General features: G+C 47.3%; 1 protein-coding gene across 1 annotated transcript in view; it reads right to left on the bottom strand.

The window, feature by feature from the left end:
* Positions 1-5,256: 5,256 nt before the first annotated feature.
* The window catches only part of LOC135827537 (uncharacterized), a 29,586-nt gene continuing 21,101 nt past the window's right edge, over positions 5,257-13,741 (bottom strand). The window contains exons 20-27 of the mRNA XM_065340020.1: positions 13,016-13,330; positions 11,476-12,612; positions 10,689-10,964; positions 9,272-9,550; positions 8,752-9,033; positions 8,036-8,317; positions 6,634-7,596; positions 5,257-6,141 (exon numbers count right to left, since the gene is read on the bottom strand). Coding sequence (XP_065196092.1) covers positions 5,882-6,141; positions 6,634-7,596; positions 8,036-8,317; positions 8,752-9,033; positions 9,272-9,550; positions 10,689-10,964; positions 11,476-12,612; positions 13,016-13,330 — 3,794 coding nt within the window. The 3' untranslated portion in view covers positions 5,257-5,881. The remainder of the gene's footprint in view (positions 6,142-6,633; positions 7,597-8,035; positions 8,318-8,751; positions 9,034-9,271; positions 9,551-10,688; positions 10,965-11,475; positions 12,613-13,015; positions 13,331-13,741) is intronic.

Here is a 13,741-nt window from a genome sequence, read left to right as displayed (position 1 = left end):
TTTCCTCTGTGCATTGTGCTGGGCAGTCTATGTGTGTGTGTGTGTGTGTGTGTATGCGTGTGTGACCGAGTGCATGTGTGTGTGTGTGTCCGCTGTGTGTGTGTGTACATGTGTACATTCGAGTATGTTAGTGCGTGTGTGTGTGTGTGTGCTGGCAGGGGTGTACTGTACTGGGCCCTGTGTGTATGTGCATCATGTGTGTTGGGAGGGGTGGGATTTTTGTGGGGGGGGGGGGGGGGGGGTTCACGGCACGATATTTCCTATAATACATACTGAGCATCAGTTGAGAGAGCCATAGACAACGATGTGACAAGAATTTCCCCTAGAATTCAGTCTCATACCCGTGACCTATCCCGTGCCCAGAAAAATGTGTGAATAGTAGACAATAATTATGGTGCAGCTGAAAGATTCTTCAAGTGACATACAAAGCGAGAAACTGACAGCTTAGAAGTGACAACAACTACTTCCTGCTAAGTCCTGTGTGTAGGCAGCCGCACGGGGTCATGTGACCTGCCTGCTAGCTGCATGCTGGTCATGTCAGTAATACAACTAACATCTCGTACATAGTGCTCCTCGGATAGGTAACTAGCATAATAATTATATTGATAACCATGCAGGTCTAGTTTTGCTGTTCTGATCTACTGCAGGTTTTTTTGGTAGAGTAGAACAGATTTTGGAAAAAATGGAGGATGGAAGTGCACAAACGCAGACCTATCCGATTTGGTAGATCGTCAATGCAAAGTCCGCACATCACCCATCTTTGCAATACTTACAGTGCAGTGCACAACTTGACATTGTGTAGGAAACGGCTCTATGTCCATGGATACAAGAAATCCCATGCCTCTTAGTCTACCAACTTCTACCAGCCTCAAACATGGTAGAGATGGTAGAGGAAAGTGGAATCTGTCGTTTCGGCTAGAAAATTGAATACATCTACATATACCACAAGTCACTTCTATACACCGGAACCTCTATACACCGGAACCTGTATACACCGGAACCTGTATACACCGGAACCTGTATACACCGGAACCTCTATACACCGGAACCTCTATACACCGGAACCTCTATACACCGGAACCTCTATACACCGGAACCTGCAGATCAAAAACAAACAATTCCATAACCCTGTATAACCAATCTGTAGTCTTGGCCAAGGACAATACAGTGCTAGCGCACTCTGTGGACAGCTACAACTGCGTAGTCTATTATAATCATGTACACACACAGCACAAATAGACCCAGAACCCTTTGCATAACAGTTACCGTAAGTGGTCCATCTCATCACGTATTTGTAGCCACCATGCCCCCCCCCCTCCCATCCTTCTATATAGTCCCGGGTAAGTCCCTCTTGACACAGACACTGCCGAAATGTTGTTTCTCTCCATCAGTATGTTTTTGGAATGCTCGATGGTGTTGGAATGCTCGACGGTGTGGATCCACCAGGGACAATCAGGGTTCTCGCCAAAGCGACATAGCGGGGGGGGGGGGGGGGGGGGGCTGCACCCTCCTTCACTTTTTGACCGCCCCCCTTTCAAAATGAATGCGCCGTCCTTCAGAATGCGAACGTCACCTTTTTATGTGCATGATAACTAACACATCATGTAGTAGCTAGCACAGCATAGAATGGCGGCGCAAAATGGCGGTGAAAATCACAAATTTGGGTCTGATGATCATCTTGAATGAGGTACATGCAGTAGAGGCATGAACAGTGGTCATGCTGGTCATCTTGAGCAGTACACAATGTACAGTGCTGGCAACTGAAATAATCCGACCCCCTGGGCGGCGTGCCGCGCCGCCCAGGGGGTCGGATTATTTCAGTTGCCAGCACTGTAGTACAGTGAGTATGGTTTATAAAGTGACCGGGTGTAACGATATACCGGCTGTAATGATCGAACTCGCCAAAATCAAAATCAAATCACAAAAAATACAGCTAAAATATCACTATACACACTATTATCGGCTATACCGATATATCGCTTATTGTGATGGGCTTCAGGAAGCAAACCATATCAAATGCACAGGAAAATATCGTATTATACTGATCAAGAGTGATGATCACAAAACAATTGTTCTTCAAATTTAGTTCACTTCTTCCAAAACTGATCCAGTGTTGCCTGGATGCATCTGGCAGCAGACGTGATTGAGAGAAAATTCTTCCCTCACCCCCCCCCCCCCCCCCCCCCGCCCTGTATGCTGTCAGCAGCCACATGTACACGTGCCTGCTTTTCATGCTTTTTCCAGCATGTGCGCATCATTTCATGCACAGTCATGTGCCATGTGTCAGTCATACATGCATATCGGCTATAGTGATGCACCGGATATAGTGATAAATTATCGAAAATCAAAGGGGCACATTATATCCACTATTTACTGTAGAATCCAACAGCAGCTTTCTATTCATTTTTGAAAAGACCAACGCATATGGCCGATTGGTTTGCAGGCCTGCCTGCGAATCATGAGGTCCGAGTTCGAGACCCGCACTGGTAGCAGGGAGCGTGTAAAGACTTTTTACGTGAGTAAAGACTTTTTATGCGTGGTGAACTGCGCCGACACCCACGGTCAACTGGGTACTCACAGCTCGGAGTGAGGGTAACAAGGATGCAGTTTACAGGGTTATGGGCCGTTACACGCCCGATTGGTTGAGAGACACACCTACTCTCCCCTGACTCACTTGTGAGGTCTGAATTTGCCACTAAGGTGTACAAGGCATAGGCATAGTGGTGGCCTGCGGAAGCGAAGGCTAGTTTGTGTGTTTCTGAACATAAAAAGCGATGCCAATGCGAATCCCGCGAATTATTATTATTCTGACTTGTCAGTTTGAGCACTCTGGCAAGGTACGTTCGGGCCTGATTGGAAATTTTATTTTCATTGCTATCAGGTTCGGCCTCATTTCCTCTGTGCTGCGCTGATGAGTTCAAAAAGAACGAAACAGCATGCTGTCCGCAGATTGAGTATTATTATTATTATTAAAAGGGATAAAAGTCTCACCACCAGGACTCGAACCAGGGACCTTCGCTTTAGTTTAGGCCAGCGATGCTCTAACCACTGAGCTTCGAGTATGGTGTAGTTTTCATCCTAGTAGAGCTGAGCTACATTGCAGTTCATTTTCTTCAGACTTCGAAATTCACGCTTCCTGATACTACACAGGCTGGTACATGGTGGGACAGTGTGTGCGGCTTCCCTCACTGTACGTGCACACTACTGTAAGTGACAGTTCACGCACAAAGAAAGTTGCAGGACGCCGGGAACCCCAATGTATCAACATACCATAGTCAAGGGTGTGGAAAAGGAAAGCCACTTTGAGAAGAAGACAAAACAACTGTCACCATCAGGACTCCAACTAACAGGGACCTTACTTGCCCGCTTACCTGAGCTGTGGCTTGGATGATTACTAGTCGCAGGAACAACTGGCCATAACCGGCACCGAACAAATATAATTGCTTCCAGTCACACGCAACATGGCTTCCCAAATACTTCCGTCTTTCGAGCGTCACACCTGGAGGACTACATGCATCACCACATTCGTTTTCTTCTTCTTCTTCACCTAGCAACAATAATTCACAATACTCAGTATTATTGCACAGCCAGAACTGAACAATAAGAGGACCTCACTTTCCGCTGGCCCTCCTGAGGTCTTTCTCTGAATACCGAGTCACTATGCGTAGCGTACAATTATTATTATCGAACTACCGGAAGGAATGTGACCAAGATGCCGTCCTACGATAGTCCCATGTAACGCGATAGGATAGTGCGACCTGAGTCAGTGAGAGCAACCTGAATGCTGCAGCTACTACATATACTAGCACTACAAAAATAATAATAAAGTTCTTTGACACTACATAATTATACAGTCTACAATGTAACATGTAGACTAGTACAAGAGTAGTGCTATCATTACCATGATTACGGCGATAGGATCTTCAGTGAAAAGTGTTACCAACGATCGAGGTGTGATTTCGACAAACAATAATTGTATTGTTTGTCGAAATCACACCTCGATCGTTGATCTACTATGTCATCGTAGATATTCATGTAGGTCGAAACCGCACTTCTACTTTTTAGTTGTTGGCTTATTTACATACATACACACACATGTACATGACTGTACCAAGCTAAATGACTATGACTAGTACAACTGTCTGCACGACTGCAGTTTAGTACACTGCTCCCACACTGGCCACAGACAGTGCTCCAGGTAGATCTACCAAATCCATGATTATGCTACCGTGAGGATCTAAAAATAACACTTTAACAGTTACTAGTCCTCCCCAAGTTGCAACAAAATCATCCAGGATCCTGACTTGACAACAATGAAGGATTCATAATACTAGTTCATCGCTGAGCTAGCGCTATTGCGTTAGCGCTATAATTAAGCATGGTATCGCAGTCTTGGAGAGCTTATTGCCATAAGCACAAGTGTTTACACAAGTGCGCCGATGACGTTATACAAACCTTATTGCTCTCCAGGAGTGCAATATTATTGTGTTATCTGCAGCAGGGAGTCGTATAAATCTGGGTGTACACGACTCCCTGATCTATAGAGTGTAGTGCAACACTTTAACGAGTGATGATAACGATCATGATGACTAACCCACAAGGAGCACATCTATTCTAGACTTTAGGGTTAGATTGCTTGGGATTATTATTACGAAGTAGTGGTTGCGACTTCGGCGATGATTTGTAAGAAAGGTTTGCTCCCCACACCGGAGCTCGCGCTATTCCGCCGACTTTACTTGACACTTGACTGACTCACGACTGCCATCCAGAGCACACGAGAAGTCCATCGAACCTTCGACTCGGCAAACCTGCAAGAAAGCACCACTCCCTGCTCAATACACAGTGTTTCGGGGAATTCACCCCTCATCAGTTGAGCTTGAGTAGGCTGAGGAAGATTGTGCCTGAAGAGCACCACTTATATAGTGCTCTCCAGGATAATTATTATTATTTTTTATTTTATTAGCCCCACCAGCACTTAACTACTTGCACATCTACTTAGAAGTGGTGGACAGCCTGGGACATCACCCAGACTGTACACCACCCCACCTGTGAGGTCTTGGGACCCTACACATGTAGAAACGAGTGTGTGTGTGGGGGGGGGGGGGGGCAATGTGGCACACCCACACACACACCCACACACACGCACACACACACAAACACGCACACACACACACATACACACACCGGCCATGGAAAAACCTTGGAGAATCAAAATCGAAGCCAGGCACTGCACAATCTTTGTAGCACACAGTCATATCATATCTTCACCGTGATTTCCTTGTTGGCCTACAATATTATCTATGTCTATATGCTGCAGGACCATTGGCATATGTTATGCATAAATGTCTTGGTACAACTGAAAAACAGTACTGTGACAACAGCAAGCGGTGTTACTGTTACTAGTGTTAGTCTGGTGCAAAGCAAAAGCAGAGAAGGAAAAAACAATGTCATTCACCATGGGTGTTGTTACTGTGACTGGCCAAAAACGATTCAATGATCATGCACTATTTATGTACTGAAGCATACACCGACTGGTGAGCCGCTCAGAAAGTAAGGACTTGAAAGGTCATCGGGATGCCTCGTGCTTGTACATTGTAGACTCATGTGTGCTGACAATGAAACAGTAAGAAATTTCCACCCACCATGTGAGAATCGACACAGGATATGGTGGGAGTGAAAGATAGAGAAAACGAGAGACAGACAGAAGTGTACTTACTGAAACCTGTCCTAAAAAGCCAGTGGCAATAACTCACCGGGCTTGAAGTAATGGTGATCCTGACTAAAGCGATTGATAGGGCGTGTGAATTGCAGTGTGAGAATTCCAATAGCGCTAATCAGAAGTGTGTGTGAGAGAGCGCTAGAGGGCATGGTCCAGCAAGGATTACAGAGTGCAGACTTGATCTTGGCCGCTTGGCGTTTGTGCCTTCAGTTGCCCTCCTTCAGACTTGACCACCGATAGGCCATTTCCAAGTGGACTTCTGCAAACGTATATACCGGTGTCCTCGGGTCCCAACGCTAACGCCAAGCCACTGCGCTCAAAGTCCGGATGGCCAAGTTTCGACCATGCAATGGGCCCCTCAGTGACGAGTCTTGAGTTCACACAGCACGGCAGTGTCAGTGCGGGCTCCTGTCCGCCACTCGCTGCAAAGGAAACAAGGAGAGAAAGACATTAGTAATGTTCAACAACACAATGGTACCACTGCTTGGATTTAGTCAAGCCCATGCTCTCGCATGAGAAGACTGTAAGTTACTGAACACACTTGTGATTCTAAACGAGACCTGAAATTTGCACAGACGCTTATACTGCAAAATACATTTCAGCACAAATGAATAAAACCTGGAATAGGACACTATATGTCCAAACGGGAGGGGGGGGGGGCGGGGTACACCGGAGCGGCTAGTATAGCGGATAAAACGGTAACATAGACGTGAAAATGGGTTTTTCGGAGCCAGGAGCGTACGGGTATTGTTACATTCCCATTCTGGAGCAAAGGGCTCGGTGGGAAGGCTCAATGTGAGGGGAACTCCCAGCTAGTGACAATTTGGCTGCAACCGTTGAGTGAGTTACCAGCACAGTGAAGTTAACACAAAGCCGACTACTTAATGCGGTTTGGATAGACATCAATTACTTACTTCTTCCATTTAAGCAGGTGAATTCACCCACTACTCCTCCAACTTCTGAACATTGCCAAGTGCCATTATCACAGACACAGTTGAAGCACTCTCCGATAATAGCTCTGATGATCTCCTGAACCTTCACCTTGATGAACCCATCTGTGAAGGAGTTACGGTAGAGATCGGAACGCAGGAACTCCAAGTCCCAGGCGGCGCCACTTGTTTCAAAGGCCAACTTGACATATGACTCGTGAGTATTTTCTGCTCCGGTGATGGCGATCGCTTCACCATCAGGAACAATCTCGTAGCGGTCACCAGGCAGCGCAAGAACTGCTTGGTTATTGTGAGCCACACCAAGAGCAGGGCGGTATGCTTCGTTGGAATCTTTGCGTCCCTGGAAACGCTCCCACACGGCAACATTGAGTGCACAGTCATACAGTCCCAGCTCTCTTCGGAGTGAGTCATATCGCCACTGTGTTAGCGTGTCTCTTCCTTCATCAGTGACCAAGATGACTTGACAGGCGACCCTCTCACCTTGTCGTCGGCGTGTGGGCAGGTTAGAGATGCATGACAAGTCACTGAGTGCAACCCCCACGGCAGAGTAACCATCCTCAAGTCGACCATCTTGATACAGCCGTGTTCTGACTGCGTTCTGCACCTGTCCTGCCGTACCACAATCCTGTAGCACTACACCGCGTTCACGTGCCGGGTCGTTACGCTCCGCATGACCAAAGCCAATCAAACCGTACTGGTTTGGCCTCCTGGTCCCAATGTTGTTGGCGCGCAGATTCCTCTCCATCGTCTCCGGCAGCTGCTCCAACCATCTGTGTTCTTGACGCATGGATCCAGACTCGTCAATGACGAATGCCACGACTGCTGATCCGGGTGTGATGACCTCCTCTGATCCGGGACGTTGTGTGTAGTTGCGCACGGTACCGCCATGGTAGACACTGTCCACACCACTTGGATGTGGGCACGTTGCTGAACACAACCAAACAATTTATAAAGACAGAAATATACTTGCAGAGCTACCATACACACACTCGAAAAGTGGCATAAGTATCGTTCATGCCAAAAATGTCTCAAAATAGTAAGACAGAAATATTTGCAAGGCTACACCCCCCCCCCCCCCCCATCATCCGCTGGGGGAGGTGGACTTGATAGTACCTCTGGCTTGCCTGGCACTCCCAATGCCAGTTCAATTCTTCACTCGCTAAATTTCTTTTTCAAACTAGAGAGCACTAACTGCACAGCCATCCTGTTGCACATTTCCAAAGTAAACTAAAGAGTTCAAGATGAAATTGCACGTCACAACAGCAGATCTCAGGTGCGTTTGCCAGATTGCCGTTCAATTAGGATAGACAGTGAATTGACAGACTCAAGTACTGCTGTATAGCTGCACATAGCCATCGTTCCTTACCAAGCACAGAGATGCACTCTCGGTCGCTGCCAGATCCGGCACTGTTGGTGCCGATGCAGTCAAAGCATGTGTACCGGTCGATGCTGGGCACATCAATGATGAGCCGTTCACCGCTTAACCTGCTGCGAGTTCCGGGCGGTAGAGCATATCCCGGTGCGGGCAATACCTCCAGGCGTGGGCTTGGTGCTCCAGCAGTAGGAATGCAGGTCAGGCTGACAGGAGAGCCTTCATTCACTGGCTGACCATTATTGGATCCGGTCAAGTCAACAGCTGGTGGTTCGCCTGTGAGCAATATTGAGCAGCAGACCATACGCAACTTATATTATCTCGGATACGGGTTTACAAGCACATGCGAGTAAACACATACATTATACATGATTCGCTGGAATGGGAAGGTGGTGTCTGAAACTCAATGCTTATTCGACAAGCACTTGGTATTCACTGTTCAGTGACATTACTAATATTCACCACAATAACTATTTGTTTGAATATCACAAACCAAACGAATATTCGAACATTCAGTACATTCGTCTCACCACTACTTATAGTGTTCATCTGGTCTAATTTATTACGTTGGAGCTATTCCGTAGATCGGCAGTCATGACATAACCTTTCATTTGCCAATGCCATTCGTGTGATAGTGGCTGCACCAAGCCCTTGGGACTGGACTTGAAAGGATTGAAATGTATCCAGGCATCTTACAGCCAGCCACTTACCTAGAACATCCAGACACAACACATCCACATCACGACCAACAGAGTTGAGCCCGATGCAGTCAAAGCAGACATCCTCCCGCAAATTGTTCAGGGTCACTTCGACCATGTTGCCACGCCTAGTTGTCGTGGTACCTGAAGGAAGCTGGAAGCCAGTTGATGGTCTAACCTCCAGATCAGGTTGCGGAATTCCTGCCGTTGCCACGCACTGCAGGATAACATCAGTGTCATATGTGACAGGACGGCCATTATTGGTGCCAGTCAAGTCAACCTCCGGTGGAACACCTGCAGCCAGATCAATGTCAGCAAAGCACACACAACATGAATGAGCAGTGAGTAATGAAAGCCAGAGACAGTCGACTGTTTTGACCAATGGGAGGCCTCATCGATGCAACTTGAGGTTAACTAGAACTACAACTGCCAGCCAAGGTAACAAGAGCCACACACATTTCACTCAGCTGATTACACTAGTGCTGCGAGTGCTGTTACTACTTATGATAGTACACATGATGAAAATGTTTACCTCGGACGGTGACGCACTCTGAATCTACGTCACGTCCTGCAGAGCTCGTTCCAATGCAGTCAAAGCAAATGTCTTCCGTCAGACTTGGAATGTCCAAAACAAGAGTGTTACCCTCCTGTCTGGTCACTGCATTTGCAGGTAGTCGGTATCCTCTAGATGGCACAAGCTGCAACGAGGGAGCTGGCTGTCCGCTCACTGGTATACACCTGAGAGTCAGTGGGTCTCCATGGGTGACTGGCCCATTGTTGTCACCTCTCAGATCCACCTCTGGTGGGATCGCTGCATGGTTGAACAGGTGAACGCACATGCATAGAACAAACAGAAAAAGTCAATCAAACATCACAGTCATGTTCGGCAAGGAGAGTATCGCAATAAGGAGGACGAGCTGAAGTGACATTGGATTACTTTACTAAACAATGCACTACGTTCAACGCGACACTACGGCAATGATATTAAAATTGTTGTCTCCTCGCCGAATACTCTAATTTCAGAAATTTTCGGTGCTCAATATTTTCGGTATGAGGGCGAAAGGTCAGGTTAGGTGAACAGAAAATTTAGGTACAGAGCAGCAGTTCCCTATTGGATTACGTGTGTTAGTGTTTGTTCGGTGTGTTGAAATTTATGGGATGAAACAGATGCACCGAAAGTACCGAAAATAAAAGTACGCCGAAAATTTGTGAAATTACAGCATTTAAATACTTCAGGTCGAGATATACACAGACTCAGGTAGATATTCTGAACCATGTGCTGAAGTCACGATTTCATTGTCGTAGTGTCACGTTGAGCGCAGTGCATCATTTAATACAGTAATCCAATGTCACTTCAGCTCTTCCTGCTTATTGCGATATTAAAACATCACACGGTACCATTATTATCGTGCATCCACACATTGTCGCTGCATTAGCAAGACGTATCCCAGGTGCCACCGCTCAAACTAATTCAAAAGTGTGCTGTAGGTATGGGTTTATTTTAAACTATAGGTATGGCGAAATGTGTTGTACACTCGCCAGTGCAGGTAGGATTTGGGTATGCTAGTTTTTCTTACTTGTACTAGCATACCGATGCAGTGCATAGCGGCTAGTGTCGAGTTATCGTAAAAAGAATCAATCCAAGTAGGGACAGGAGGGTGTACTGTGCCACTGAAACCGTACATACTTTGAGACGATTGATAGAGGTTTCACCAGCAAATTACAAACTTTGCACACCGGTAACTAGGATGTGAAGTGCCATGGTAAGTCTCAGGTCACTCACAAAGTACATGTATTGGAGTACTAAAAGATGACTTGAGTAATCACCACTGCGTTAAAAAAGTAGTAAAAAACAGTGATTCGTTTTTAAACTAGTGGGTTTTCTGTTATACTGTAGCCGTCAAACTACCGTCATACTTTCTGCCATGCTGTGAGTAGCCGGTACTTACGAATGACATCCACACAGTGATTTTCAGAGATCTCTCCCTCCAAGTTTGTTCCGACGCAGTCGATGCAGAACTTCTCCCTGAGATTCGTGACCTGCAAGAGCAGGCTATCTCCTTGCGGCGTTGAAACTGAGTTAGGGGGTAGTCCGACTTCATTAACACCAGGCTTGTACTCTAGGTCCGGGAGAGGTCGACCAGCTGTTGGTATGCAGACAAGTTCAACATCCTGACCATAAGGAACTGAAGTTGGACCGCTGACAGCTACACCCGGAGGTTCACCTAAACATGTAACAACAACAACGAGAGAAAATAATGCAACGACAACATTTACTAGCAACAGACATCAAGAAGCCCAGAGGTCGCCGAGTGACCATAAGGGTAGGCACAGCTTCTGGAATGACCTTTTACTTCTGAAGAAGTCTCTTTTGGAAGAGGAGAAACTTGCTTCAGACAGAATGCACTTGCTGGAGGTTATCGACAGATGCATGGAGCACATATCCACACAATACTTAAACTAAGTTGCTGTCCACAGACTTGAGCAATACTTAAACTAAGTACTTCAGAAGTAAACGGGGAGATTGAACTCTTAACGGCCAGTGGAATACGGCAATGGAGGCTCTGTGACCAGACAAACTTTTTGAGCCATTATACTCCTGTTCCTGAGATTCAACTCCTCCAATAACCAAAACATTCTGTCACCAAGAACAATCACAGAGCTTATGCAACACCAAAATTACTGTCTTTTTCAAGGAGAGAGCAAACATCGAGACAGACGCAACATCATTCTTACCCAAGCATCCTGCATCACACACAGGCAGTGGACCACCTGTGCACTCGCAGAGCTGGCAGACTTGTTTGCTGATCTCCCGCACCTTCAAGTCAATGAAGGCCCTGGTGAATGCCAGCGCAGTGTTGCCGCCTTTGCGCAGTTCATTCAGGTCCCATGCGGCACCGCCAGTGGCGAACGCAAGCTGTACATACATCTCATCAGTGTTTCCATGGCCGCTGATTGCTCTGGCCCTGCCTTTGCCACGGATGAGTTCGAAATTTCCACCGGGTGTTTCAATAGCGCTATCATTGTTACTGCTAACACCGAGTGCTGTGATGGAGCCAGATTCAGTCTCGGCTTGCATTTGCTCATTGACACCCACATTGAGCACGCATTGGCGGCTTTGCAGCTTGGCGAGCATTGACTGAAAGTTGTCGTTGACCAGAGTGTTACGGCCTTCGTCGGTTACACCAATGACTTGACATGCCATGCCAGGCCGCAGCTGACACTGCTCAAAACCAAGGTTCATGGCAGCGTACATGTCCTCACGTCGACCGTCTATGGCCAGTGCCTTTCTGGCCTCGTCAAACTGCATAGCGTTTCCCATCACCTCGCCATTAGGCATGGGAAGAGATCGTCCGGTCTCAGAAGGCGGGTGTGCAAATCCAATCAAGCAGAACTGGTTGGGAATGCTTGTTCCAATTCCTTCGGCCTGTAGGGCCTGGTCCAATCCAGCACTGATTCTTTCCAGCCAAGCATGCTCCTCTACCATGGACCCAGACTCGTCCACCAGGAAGATGAAGTCCGCAGCTGGGCTGATTCTGGCCTCGCGGACTGTCTCGGTGCCATTGACGTAGCGGTACTCGCCAAAGTCCATGCTGCGTCCATCGTTTGCAATGCACATGCCTTCATTCTCTGACAGGACCACAGTGAGTGTTGCCGTGGCTCTTAGGCCCGATGACACCTGGCAGTAGTACTGATCACTGTCTGAAGACTGCAGGTTCTGCAGCGACAGGAAGCGGCCCGATGGAAACTGCCTGGAAGAGTTACGGCGCCGCCACGTTGGTGTCTCAGATATGCCCTCCACTATACACTGGAACTGGATAGACTCACCAACTTGCTTTTGCTCAGCTTCCGGCGTTATGCGGATGCGGATATCTGCATTGGCAACAATCACGGTATGGAGAAAATAGGAAACGTGTTTGTTTGTGCTGTGCCATAATCATAAAACAACTCTGGTTCCTGCTTTTCAACGCTACGAACAACCACATGACATACGTCAATTCATGGCATACACAAGACATGGCCAATACTGGGAAGGGAAGGTGACAAGTCAGCCATAGATTTAGAGAAAATGAACCCAACACACGTAGGACAGAAGCGATTCTAGTTTTGACTAGGCCTTTCGTACCATTCAAGTCGAGTACAGTGGTTATTAAAGCTGCAGCATGGAAGTCCTTATGAAAACGAAGCAAAACATTGGAGTGAAGTAAGAATGAGAAAGCGACAGCGCCACGTCATGTGCCTACCCAGAGCATATTGGGCACAACTACACGCTTACTTGTGACGGTAATGGTGGACGATGCCGACCCACGCAAGGTCTGTCCTAGCTGGTTGGTTGCCTCCACCGTGCAGCGGTACGTGCCACTGTCGGGCTGCTTGTGGTCCATGATGACCAAGTAGGTGTTGCCCGTGTATTGCTGGCTGCGGCCAACGGGCATGGGTGCAAAGTTGGTGCGATCCCACTGCGTGGAGGTGACGGTGTAGCCAAACGGCACACTGGCCTGGCAGTACAATGCAGTGGTGTTTGTCAGTTGACGCACAGCCGACGCTGGACTTACTGTCACGCTCAACGGTGATGGCTGTGACCCGAATCCTGCAGAGAAAAAAAAGAATGAAAAGTGTTCACGGTTCGCATGAGGCTCTGCTAGAGGCCAAGTTTTCCGTATCTGTAGGAACGCCATCACCCTTCAAGGATCAAAGCACAGAGACTTGTGCATCAAAAACAAGAATGCCATACAATTGTACTTGTGCTCATGTAATCAACTCTGGGTGGAAAGCTTTCAGAGTGTGAGTGAAGTGGATGTGTCAGATGAAGGAGATATGTACACCATAATTTAACATCCCTGACCATCGGCAGATAATTGTGAATGATATTCTAGAAGAGGCTGTTGATATTCCTTCATTTGATTCGTTATGGGAACAGGCAATGCTGCCTTCTTATCGGAGGGTGAAGACTCCAATTCCTGCCTAGGTAGCTTCTTCGCCAATACAGGCGAATGAGGTA

Source organism: Sycon ciliatum, chromosome 1, assembly GCF_964019385.1.
Source record: "Sycon ciliatum chromosome 1, ocSycCili1.1, whole genome shotgun sequence".
Taxonomy (NCBI): domain Eukaryota; kingdom Metazoa; phylum Porifera; class Calcarea; order Leucosolenida; family Sycettidae; genus Sycon; species Sycon ciliatum.
Note: the sequence above shows the minus strand (reverse complement) of the source record. Positions and strands in the feature narration are given on the sequence as shown.